A 12,008-nucleotide genomic window follows, 5' to 3' on the forward strand; every position below is an offset into this window, starting at 1 on the left:
TAAAATATTACATATTTTTTAAAATAAATTAAGGTTAATTTAAATAAAAAAAATTTGGGTTCCTCAAACCAAAACATGCATATATACCAAGAAAAACAAAAAAAATTTGGATTCAAAAAACCAAAATACTGTATCAAAATACTTATCTTACTATTCTATGACTAAAACAAAAAAAAGAAAAAAGTATTATTAGCAAAAACAGTTTTATTTTGTTATTGTGCCATTAAAAAAGACAAAACATCAGGGGGAAGTGGTTTTCCATTTTTCAGATTTATAGTTTTTAAAACTAATGCAGTTATAGAAACTAATATTTTTAAGGGTTGCCTTCTGCTACTTCTAACCATACCTCAAATTCAACCAGTAAATTCATTTCAGCTTTAAAGTGTTCATCTTCATTTCTGATCAACCCTTTCATTTCCTTTTGATATTGGAGATGTAGGGGTATGCAATGTGTACTAGAGGGCTCCTTGTTCAACCATACTGACTCCTTCATGATGGTTAATTTGAGTGGAATAAAAGCTGTTTGAAAAAAACTTTGCTCATTAACTTGGGCCTCCCCAATATTTGTATCATTATATTTTTGTTTATACACACTTTGGAGACACCATCAAAAACCCCTTTAAAGTAAAGTACACCTTCAAACTATCCCCACTCTCAGAAAATATTTTCATAGAGTCTTGGCATTCAGTAAAAGTTAGTATCCTTGTCAGAGTATGATTAAACATACTCTAAAGAGGAGTTTAAGCAGATATTTCTGTTAGAACTACACCCTCAGGATAACTTTTGTCTTTCATTCTTAATTTTATGAACTGAAGAATAAATATCTGCATTCTGTATTATGGATAAATTTATGATAACTTAATATTATTCATCCAAAAGATCACACTGAATTTAAAGTTCAAGGCATCTTCAATCTTCATTTTTATTGGAAAACTAACCTCCATGCTTTTAAAATTGCCAGGATTTATAGCATTTTTCATGACAAAAACAAAAACTTTCTTGGCAGGATCTCCAGAGGCTTTTCTTATTCAAGCTAATGACAATTCTTCAGCAGGAAGTTTAGCCAACTTGGTCACCTTAAACAAGATAATATTTATTAAATTGGTTTGAATTCAATTGATTTATTACTACCTTAGATCTTTTGCTTTTCTCACTTAGATCTTTCCAGTCCTTGTTTATTCTACCTGGACTTGCAGCAATAGAAATTGCTTTCTGTTAACTTTTATTTCCCTATCCAACCAGGTTTGCTTATATTCAAGAAGTCTTGAAAAAGTTCTTGAATGTTTCAGGAATTTAAATTTGAATTTACAATTAAACATTGATAGAATTTTCTTAAGATTTATCATTACTTCCATGGTCTAGACCCTCCAACTTACAAAACTCAAGTAGAAGAGCCTCCAGTAAACTTTTGGTTTTTGAGGTTTAAAATTTAGCAGGATTTGTTTGAGCATGAGTTTTTGAATGTTGGTTTTTGAGTTATGACAAATTACCTCTGCAGTACTAATCTAATGTAAAAAACGTGTTCGGGCAACTGTTTTTTTTTTCCTTTCTACTTTCATACATACCTATCAATGGGAAAATATTAAAAATTACCATGTGATCTAGTGGAATCTTTTTGTTTTTCGACCGAACTCATGATTAAACAAATAAAAAAAATCATTATGGCGCTCTTTTTAAAATCTTAGGGAATGACAATCTAAAATCAAAATTCAGTATCTAAAATGTTGTTTATAGTTACCAAATATCTTAAGCATATTTCTTCAAATTAATTTTTGAACTGTTTTTACCTGTATTAACCTTAAAAAAATGACACTTAAGCGAAAATTTTGTGCGTGAGTTTCATAATAAAAAATAAATGTCTCAGGAAAAGGTGCAAAAGTTGGTGAATCCTTAGAAATTAACCAAAAAGCAATTAATCATAGTTTTCTGGTGGTATTACTTACATTATAACTTAATTTATTAGTTCCTAGCAATTGTTTTTTTTGGGGATTTTTTGCCAACTTTTTTAGATTTTGATTCACTGTGCGGTTTAGGGATTCGCTGATGCTTAAAAGTGTGTTATAATAGTTATTTAATAATGCCATCCGAATTTCATAATGCCATCCGAATTTCATGTCATCCGATTCAGAGAATGTACTACTGAACTAAGAAGAAAACGTGATAAATTGAAGATCTGTAATTTATAATGAAGGGACCGTCATGTATTTAAGAATCCGTGTGGTGGTAAAAATAGAAAACACGCGGTGGCTAGAATGCTTTTGACTATGACAATGAGTAACAGATGTTCCATCAACCACCAGAATTTTCCAGTGAGAGGGCACAACTTTTGTTCTGTGACTGAAAATTTCCAGTAATAAAGCGAGTTGTGCAGAAACTTGATCGAATCTATCTATCCAGTCTTAGTACATTTTTCGAATCTATCTATCCAGTCATAGTACATGATTCAATCAATAAGTCAAAAAGATCTCACCAACTTAGTCCGTAAAAAATGAAAAAATACTTAATATATTAAACATACTAAACTTTCATAAATGGTGGCTTCAGTATCTCTAAGAAAAAAGCATCAATCGATATTGAAAAAAAGGATCAAAAGTTCAGCATAAGCTAGTAGAGACATTCAATTGTATTCCAGAAGACACCTTTTTTATGAAGTGTTTTTTTTTTTGTTTTGTTTTTACAAACCAAGCCTCGCTTTTGATACAATCGAATATTACTCAATCGTTAATGAAAACCTTTTTAAAAGAAGAAGGTGGAAGTAATTGGAAGTGACAAACTCAAAAGGGAGAATTACTATTTCTGTTTGCTTTTGATTCTGGACAAGCATTCTTTTATGTTCGGAGCAATTTACGTTATACCATAACCATAATTGAAGGACTGTTAAATGACTGACCAACTAAAGACAGATAAATCACGTCAAATTAGTAAGTTTCTCTCAGCAAGCCTAAAAAGCTAAAACTGTTAGTTAAAAACGCTTTCTGACTCATCAATGCCTCTTCTTAGTCTAATGATGCTTAAGACTTTAGAAAAAATATCATTAAAAATCAAAATAGAATAAATATAAATAAATTAAATGAATTTTACAAGATATTTTGCTGCCCAGTTTACTGGAAAGATCCTTCCCTCATTTTTCAGAATAAACACACATCTCAAAGTGACTAACTTTGTGATATTACACTGTTGAACTGGGACAACGATATTTAAGCTTTAGATTTCTATATATTTAACTACTGCAAAATTTATCTTTTATTTCAATATTTCTTTTATAAAATCAAAAAATTTTTATATATATGTAATTTACTTTAAAAATGTTTTGAACAAAATCCTGCGAAAATATTATTTATAGCTTCAATTATTATTATCGAATGTAAGAAGTAATAAGAGCCACGACTTTGAAGCGTTAGCTTATAACCCAGCCTCCTCATTATTAAATGTTTGAGTAGCAATGTTTTCTGTTCTAACTAAGGGTGCTGAAACAAATTCAAGATGATCGTGTAAATCTTTTTGGGATAAATGCTCAATAATACCAGTGCCGTACGCATCACCGAGAACGTTCACCATTGTTCGAAGGCGGTCTCTAAACAAAAGTATTTTGACTAGCATTGTTATAGTTTGGTGCTTTCTCTTATTATTTAGAGGGAATAAAGAATTTTCCAAAGTATTTACCGTTGCCAATACCTATAAAAGTATACAAAAAATAAAGAATGCAGAAGAAAAACTCACAAGAACCAATCAACAGAAAATATTACAGCAATCATATCTGAAGGTAGACCAACGGTATCCAACACAATCAGCATCGTTACAAGACCGGCATGCGGAATCGCTGCGGCTCCAACAGCCGCCAAGATAGACATTAAACTGATTTTAAAATTAGTTTTAGTATATATTGTTTGGTTTAACTATAATTCATTCTTACAGGTTTAAATATAACTTATTCGTCCATTTCAAAATTATATATTTTATCAATAAAACGTTTTTTAATTTTAACAGTTTTTTTCATAGTTGAATTTAATCAAATATTTATAAGTATAATGTTTTAAATTTATTTTTTTAATTGCTCTTAGAGTCTTTTATCAAAAAAAAAAAAACCTTTTATGGGGAAAAAAAATGAATAGTACCTTATTGCAACATAATCACCAAATTCTAGTAGATGTCCTATCGTTTGTGCTGAAAAAAAGTTTTTTTTTTCAACAAAGTTTTTTGATTTTTTATAAAAAATTCAAAAGCTTTAGAAAAGATAACAACTAAATTTTTTTTTTCCGAATGTCTTATCTAATTGTTCCTGGTATGTTTTACCTCGTTGTTCCAAGAATGTCGTATCTCGTTGTTCCAAGTATATCTTATCTTGTTGTTTTAAGCATAGCTTGCTAAAAAAGCTTGTAGTAAAAAAAATTTAAAAAAGTAAGTATACCTATAAAGATGGCGCTGACTGCTTCATAAAGAGCTGTTCCGTCCATATTAATTGTAGTTCCGACCGGTATAATAAACCTAGTGATTCTTTTGTCAATTTTTAAGTTTTCTTCGAGACATTTTAAAGTAACAGGAATTGTAGCTGCACTAAAAAGAATAATAAAAAATACTAGGGATTAAATTAAATACCGGACTCGTTTCCAACCTCTCTTATTGAAACAAGAAACATATTAGAAGCAATGTTTGCTTGGAGAAAATTCACTATTAAAACTTGCTCTGGAACGTTTCAAAACGATAAGAATTTTTTGAAAAAGTGTACTTGATTACTCTTTACTTTGTAAAAACATGAATTTACTTACAATGGATAAATTATCTAAAAAAAATCCGAGTGAGATAACAAATATACCTTGAATCAGTTCCAAATGCTGTTGCCATTGCTGCAGACATCCCCTTGAGGAATATGTAAGGGTTTTTCCGAGTGAGAACAACATACATGACAGGAAGAACGACTAACCCATGAACTGTCAGACCGGCAACTACCGTAACTATAAACAATGCTAAGCTTGTAAAGGTTTCACTAACTTTTTGCATTTCAGAAAACTTCGCGAGAATCAACGAGCATATTCCGATTGGCGCAAACCTAAAACGAAAAAATAAAGATAAATGTTAATAGAAAGAAGCTTAAAAAAAAAACTTTTAACAAAAAGTTTACTCAAAACGTATTTTAATTTATTTTTGTTTTCCCCTGTGAATATAAATTTGTATTTAATATCAAATACCACATCACCACTGAAACCATTCTTGCGATGATTGCATTAAACGCAGAAACAAAGTCAACGAAAGCTCTAGCATCTTTTCCGACTGTATTGGCTATTTTTCCGACAAAGATGGCAAACACAATTAATCCTAAGTAGTTTGTTGAGGGACTTGACGCTAACCCTTTACCGATTTTGTAAGATCGGATTGAATTTATCATATAACTTATATTTCCAGAGGCGTCCAATCTTTGAGATAGGTATTTTCCTTTTACAAGCTCGAGTATTTGGTTTGAACTAAAATTGCGCGGATCAAAAAGTGTTAAATTAGGCGAAGTGACTTCGTGTTCAATAACAACAATTGTTTTATCCTAAAAAAAACAACGGATCAAAAAGAAGCTTGCGATTAAACTAACGCGTTATGAATAGGCTAATGTTTAATGATTGTGCTCACAATGTGAGTACAATTAAATAACAAAGCACATCGTTCAATTAATTTTTTTTTTTTTTTTATAAAAAAAGAAAAGAAAAATTTATTGAACGATGTGCTTTGTAATTTAATCAAAACCAATCGTTTAAATTACTTGCTCTATGCATGCCCTGACGATGTTTGATGGAAACATGTTCCTAAAGAAAACGAAATACTTTAATGAAACTTTTCTCAAAACCATTTCTCTTTTAAAAAAGAAAATATTGCGCCGTGTGGTATGCTAAACTGAATTTTCAAAAGCGCTATATAAATTTATGGATCAATATAAATTTGTCCCCAAAACTTTATTTTAATGCATTTTAAATTGCAGTTTTAAATACATGTAATGACCTTTTTAAATGAATTTTAGAAAATTTATCTTTTTATCTTAAAAGAATTTACTCTTTGCTATCCATTATTTTATTTTGGAAAAACCAAACCTAAGCGCTTCATCACAGTAAATAAATAAATTAATAAAAAAAAACAAAAAAACCTGACTATATCCATTAGCGAGTCTAATGGACGAACAATTTCTTGGTGATCGCTTTTCTCTTTTGTAACCGCCATTCCTTCACCGGGTTTAATTGAAGATACTAGGGTTATTCCTATTACTGCTGCAAGTCCCATGCTTGTTAAGTAAAAAATCAATGACTTCAACCCAACTTTGCTTGATACCCTGCTATCCAGATTTGAGAGCCCATCAATTAGGTTAAATGTGATCAGAGGTAAAATCAACATCTTTAACATTCGAAGAAGTAACTCGCCCGGAAATCCCAATACTGTAATTGCTGTATAGCGATCTGGTTGTTTTAGCCTCTGAACTGATTCATTTATACAAATTCCTATGAGTATGCCAAGAACGGCTCCAAACAAAATCAATACTATTTGAAGATTTTTTTTTAATGTTAAAAACAGATTAATGCAAACCATTCTCAGAAAAACATTTGTTTTTCGATCTGGAGTTTTGTTGCGCGATTCTTTCATGGTCACTCTTTTTCGTTTTAAAGGTCATTCAAAGTCTTTTGAAAACCAAGCATCAAAAACGATCTAAGATCAAAAATAAACGGTAATTACCACGTAAAAATTTTCTCGCTCATCCGTTTAAGTCTTTTTTAACTGCGGTTTATTTAAAGTTGCTTTTTTGTTGTTTTTTACGGAGTTCTAAAAGTATTAACTCGTGCTAATAATAAATAGGGTAAAAGATGTTTTTTTTTACAGAATTTCCGATCATAGAAACTTTATAACTTTTAAATCATATGCTCTTTTCAAATGAAACATGCACCAAATGGTGCGGTGAAGAAAATAGTTATACACATTACAATTCGATTTTAATTGCACCTTAAAGGCCTTACTAAAAAACGCAGCTAGCTAACAAATCTATTTTTTTGCGGTATGAATTCTGTTTTTTTGCTTTAAAAAACTTATATTTGCGGTAATTCAAAAAATGACCGTTTTAAGAATTTTTAAAAGATTTGCGAAAAATTTAAGAAGCATTAATGTTAAACTGATTTTACAAGCATTTTAGCTTCAGAATTTTATTGCATTTTAGCTTATAAGAATGAATGAAATACTATATCATTTTCACAAAATACTAAAAACGTTTTATAAATACATATTATTGATTATTAAGTGGTTTGCCACGCTTTTTTTTTTTGAACAGGCTCAGACGATTTGTTTTTGTTTTTGCTTTTTCCCTCTATTTAATCTGCTCTTGTACTATTTTTCATTCTTATTGATTCTTTTTCTTTTCTTCAGTCTCCTTTTCCTTATTTTTCTTTTCTTCGGATTCTTTTTTATGTATCTTTAAGACTTTGTCAGTTGTAAAGATTCCATAATTGATTTTCTTTTATTGTCTTTTTGTTTTGCGTTTAATTGGTTAGGAAGTTTGAATATTCTCAATTGAAGTTGAAAGGGTTGAAGTTAGTGGTATAGAAGTCCAAGAAGTTGGAACTTCCGTTTTAACATGCTGGTGAAAGTATAACTGAGCTGATGCTTCATAACGAAAGAATTCAGAATAGTCACCAGAAGTGTAGCGCAAAAGATTATGCAATATTTAGAGACTTAATTTTAGAGACTTAATGAAGAATATCAGTTGCCCTATTTCACTAGTACCCAAGAAGTTTCTATAAATTGACGCAAAAAAATATTTAATAAAAAAAAAACGTTTTGTTTACACTGAAACCTTGAACAGGAACAAGAAGTTCATCATTCATAAGGTTAATACTGGATGAAGCTGCATTGGAAAAAGTAGAAGTGCCAAAACTTTCATAAGTACAGAAGAAGACTTGAGCTACTGAATTGGAAGCATTTCATCTCTTAAAAATGAGCATTCTCAATATTCAGCGAAAAATATGCCTGTACCACGGAAACCATTGATGCTTTTTTTTGTTAATAATTTCATTATTTTTCAGTTTAAAAATTTTTATGTACTCAATGATGTGAGTTCCCCAATCCTTGCACCATTTAAGTAAACATTAGTGTGATTTACATGATTGTTTAAGAATATGAAGACATATTTCACCTCCTGATCATTTCTCTAAATTTAATCTTTGAAAATGGTTTGGTTTTGCCATCAAAATTCAGTTTTAGTGAATAGAAAATTACCATTGACAGTTCCAGATATGCAAGATCTTCCATCCAAGTAAAATTTTCCTTCAAAATGGTCTACGTTTATGATGCAGAACCATTAGCTCCTAAAAAATAGCAGGCAATTTTCTTTAGGTTTTGATAAATTAGCTTTGTAAACTGTTTATCGCACCTTCCATTAAGAGAACTCTCTTCATACTCGTTTTCAATTCAAAATTTGTTTCATCAACATTTTGATATGAATCTGGACGATTTACCCAATATTTAATTGGAAGTCCATTTTTAAATTATCCGAAGGTTTACGAAGTTTCCGTACTGTTGAAGCAGCTTTAATTATATCATTCTTTGTTTTAGGATTGCCCAAATCAGATGACTTACCAAGCCAACCAACTCTTCTTCGAATTAAATTAATACATTTTCAAGACCAGTTTTCTTTTTGTTGCTTCTTCAAATCCCAACTAATCGTTGGCTCTGGTATGTCTTACTTTTTGGAGACAGCATAAACTATATATAAGGAAAAGCGGGTTCTGGCGCATTGACCCATTCCCATACTTAAGGATGCATAAAAAATGGCGAACACTTCATATCATGACAAAACCAATACTTAAGAGTCGTCTTTAAAAATCAAGAAGAAGTATATAAATAATCATGTTATTTATATACCAGTTCTTCAAGATGTCTGTTCTTCTTTATTGCCTTGTTTTGTAATGTCCAATAGCCAAGGTGTGAATTCCGTCTTGTAAGATGATTCTTTTGTCATCGTTAGCGCTGAGTGCGACTTTGTTGATCTCTTCGGTGTAGACATCGTGATGACGTGATCGGAAGACGTTCATGGTGGCGAGCTTTTCTTTGTTATTTATTAAGCAGTCACCACAAGGTATTGATAACTTCTTGAAAGTCATCCCCTTCCTGTAATTTTTTCAAGACGTAAAGACACAAGTGGCCACAATAAGACGTATCACCAAACTGAACTCTCTCGCTGTTATAATAAACCGGGCTTTTTAAATAATCAATGAGCTCAACAAGAGGAGGCTGAGCATAAGAGTCAAAACTATATTTTTTGTCACCGTCTTTATACCAGCACACCCAATGAAACCCACCAGTGCTTGAATCTCCTGTATTCACAATACCACATTCTTTTTTTCTTGGCTTTTTTGGTAACTCATCCCTGACAAACACGCCTTGAAAGTTTTTTAATTTTAACTGTTTAGCAGCCTTTATCAATTGAAAGTTAGTTAAAGCTTCATTAGGTAAAACAATTCCTTCTACGTCAATCCATTGAAAGTCGATCATTTTTTAATTTCTTAAAAAGTTTATCCGAATTTTTTAATAAGCGATTTCATAGAATAGCACCTAAAAAGAGTATACTATTAAAGGGTGAGTTAGGTCCGAGTAATAAACCAGCTCCAACAGATTGATAACCTTTTCCAGTTTTAATGAAGAGTCCATCACCGTGAACATTTTTAGTCCATGGGGTGATAAACAATCCTTCTCCACCTAAAGTTTTTATCTTCATTCCTTTTCCATTTTTGCTCATGTAAAAAAGACCTCTTCCTGCAATTTTATCAACCATAGCAGAGCCGGCAGAAGAACCTACACCTGCTAACAATCCAGTGGCGAGAGCAGGAACAACCTTTGTGGCAAGAGTGTTGCCTATCATACCTAGTAACGGTAAAAGAGCTCCGATGAAACCTCCTTCTATTTTCGAGTTGTATGCAATTTGTCTTTTGCTCAATTTAAGAGTGACTCCTTTACCAGCTTCATACGCTTTTCTAATTTTGTTCAATTGCGAATTAGTGATAGCGAGAACATGTTCACCGTTCAAGTCTTGATGAGAAAGCTTAATGCTAGTATCGGTTTTATCATGCATGGCTTTTTTAATTTTATCAGATTGGCTCTGCGAGATGTTAATTTTGATATTTTGATAATTGCTCATTTTTTATGTATTAAAAATCATTTATTTCACTTCTCGAATATGATATCGTATTGTAATATCCTCTCCACGAAAATCAACCAAATCTCCATTCTGATCAATGATGCGAGTAATCATTGTTGAAATTTCAAACAGTTTAACAGGAAGATAAATCAAATGCATTGGTCTCTCGATGATTTTATAACCTGGACTAACATTTGGATAAAAGGAGTAAATGCAATTTAATTGGGTTCCATTAATATAGGATGATCCGATAACGTTGTTAACGATTCTGATGGTGTTAATGCTTGAAATTCTAACGATATGATCCGACTCGTATTCGGAATTGGAATTTAATTTTCTTTTAGTAAACCCTAAAACTGAAGAGATGCTGTTCTCCACGTTAAAGTCAATCAAATAATTCAAACCAAGTTTAATGGTTGATTTTAAAGTATTAAGATTGATTCCAATTTGAAGGTTGTTTGGAGAGTAATTAATTTTATTTGCAATAATATAACTTCCACGTTGAGCTGTTTTTATTGTGTTAAAAATAGACTTTTGCAAATACTCATTGATGTCTTTAATGTCATAGCTTCCTGATGGAATGATAATGTTCTCCCAATGAGCTCCATTGTTCATGCTGTATTTGAAAGAATTGTTTTTACTGCTTACATTTGGAATGCTGTTGTAAGTCTCAAGACCGAGAAAAGCCATTTCATAACTTTTTCCTTCGTTAAAAACGATTTTATCCAAAAAATCAGTGGTGATAACACTTGATTTTCCATCTACATCAATGATTATACCTGACATTTTTTAAATAAGAATTATTTTTTTAAATTGTTTTAGAAAAATAAAAAATCATCAAACCCACTTCGGTACTTTCCCTCGTTCTTTTTAGAAGAGAGATCAATGACGGCAAATCCGTGAGGTTCATTCCAGCAATGATTGCAAAAGGCTTTAAATTCTTCTATTTTCATATCGCAGGAAACGTGATCTTGATAAATGTGATTAACGCTTTTTTGGTCCTGTTTAAAGAGGCAAATAAAGTTAGCATTTTCTCTGATGGTATGTCTTGGAATCTCAAAATAGTTTTGAGCGAGGTAAAAGCAGTCGACGTTAGAGTGTCTTCCTCGAATGTAATATTTTTCGCACTTGTTTTGATTGGTTAATTGCAAATCGTCAAAGATCATCAAATTGTTTTTAGATGAATCAAGATCTTCTGGTTCAGGCACATCGTCTGCTGTTTCGAAAAATTGACATTCCATATCATTGTCGGAATATTTTTTTGAAAGATCGTTAATAACATCTTCATGGATTAAATTCAATTTTTCCATTTCGTCTTGTACATCATCCGTTAACAAATCAACAATATCCTTTTTAGGAAGTTTATTTTCGAAAGACCTTTTGAGTATTTTGTATTCGGGTTGGAAAAGAGATTTTCCAAACACTTGTAAATGATTGTAGTCTAGCCATCCAGGTCTTAAAAGTAAATTTAAGAGCAGCTTTGTTTTACCATATCCAGACTTTCCAACGATGATTCCTCGAATGCTTCTCGGTAAAAGCTTGCTGTTGTTTCTTTTGGTTTTCCCAATTTTACACGACAGTTTCATCACTTCCATATTTTTTATATTAAAAAAGTTTTTATATATGTTAAAATGTACTGCGTTAAGTGTAGAAGAGAGACTGAAACCATTCACTTGAAAAAGGAAATGACAAAAAACAATAGGTCTATGTTGAAAGGGAATTGTGACTCTTGTGGGATAACAAAATGCAAGTTTGTTTCTTCGCATACGCCCAGAGGATCATCTTCGCATGCGCTTAGCGGAGGAGACTTGGTGGAATCGATTAACAAACTCTCAAACAAAATCAAACTTCCATG

General features: G+C 31.4%; 2 protein-coding genes across 2 annotated transcripts in view; both read right to left on the reverse strand.

Annotated features, from left to right (window-relative positions):
• LOC145187672 (uncharacterized) overlaps positions 1–1,463 on the reverse strand; it is an 83,257-nt gene extending 81,794 nt beyond the window's left edge. Inside the window, exon 1 of the mRNA XM_090078137.1 lies at positions 1,132–1,463. The gene's annotated coding sequence lies outside the window, so the exon portion shown is untranslated. The remainder of the gene's footprint in view (positions 1–1,131) is intronic.
• Positions 1,464–3,313: 1,850 nt separating this feature from the next.
• On the reverse strand, positions 3,314–6,736 carry LOC149892539 (excitatory amino acid transporter-like). Its single transcript, XM_090077856.1, has 8 exons — positions 6,125–6,736; positions 5,747–5,789; positions 5,187–5,533; positions 4,814–5,047; positions 4,409–4,554; positions 4,116–4,164; positions 3,721–3,855; positions 3,314–3,574 (listed from the first exon to the last, which is right to left on the reverse strand). The coding sequence occupies exons 1-8, from the start codon at positions 6,613–6,615 to the stop codon at positions 3,403–3,405; spliced, it is 1,617 nt and encodes a 538-aa protein (XP_089933982.1). The 5' UTR covers positions 6,616–6,736; the 3' UTR covers positions 3,314–3,402.
• Between the last annotated feature and the right edge of the window lie 5,272 nt (positions 6,737–12,008).

Source organism: Hydra viridissima, unplaced genomic scaffold, assembly GCF_058129835.1.
Source record: "Hydra viridissima isolate aposymbiotic clone 2 unplaced genomic scaffold, HvirCarnegie_v1 scaffold_2, whole genome shotgun sequence".
Classification (NCBI taxonomy): domain Eukaryota; kingdom Metazoa; phylum Cnidaria; class Hydrozoa; order Anthoathecata; family Hydridae; genus Hydra; species Hydra viridissima.

Excerpts from the sequence above, each read along its gene's own strand:
- LOC149892539 (XM_090077856.1), bottom strand. The coding sequence starts at position 6,615 with ATGAAAGAATCGCGCAACAAAACTCCAGATCGAAAAACAAATGTTTTT. Across the intron at positions 5,048-5,186 it reads ATGGTTTCAGTGGTGATGTG|GTTTGCGCCAATCGGAATAT; the intron begins GTATTTGATATT and ends TTTTCGTTTTAG. Across the intron at positions 3,575-3,720 it reads TTTTCTGTTGATTGGTTCTT|AGACCGCCTTCGAACAATGG; the intron begins GTGAGTTTTTCT and ends ACTTTTGTTTAG.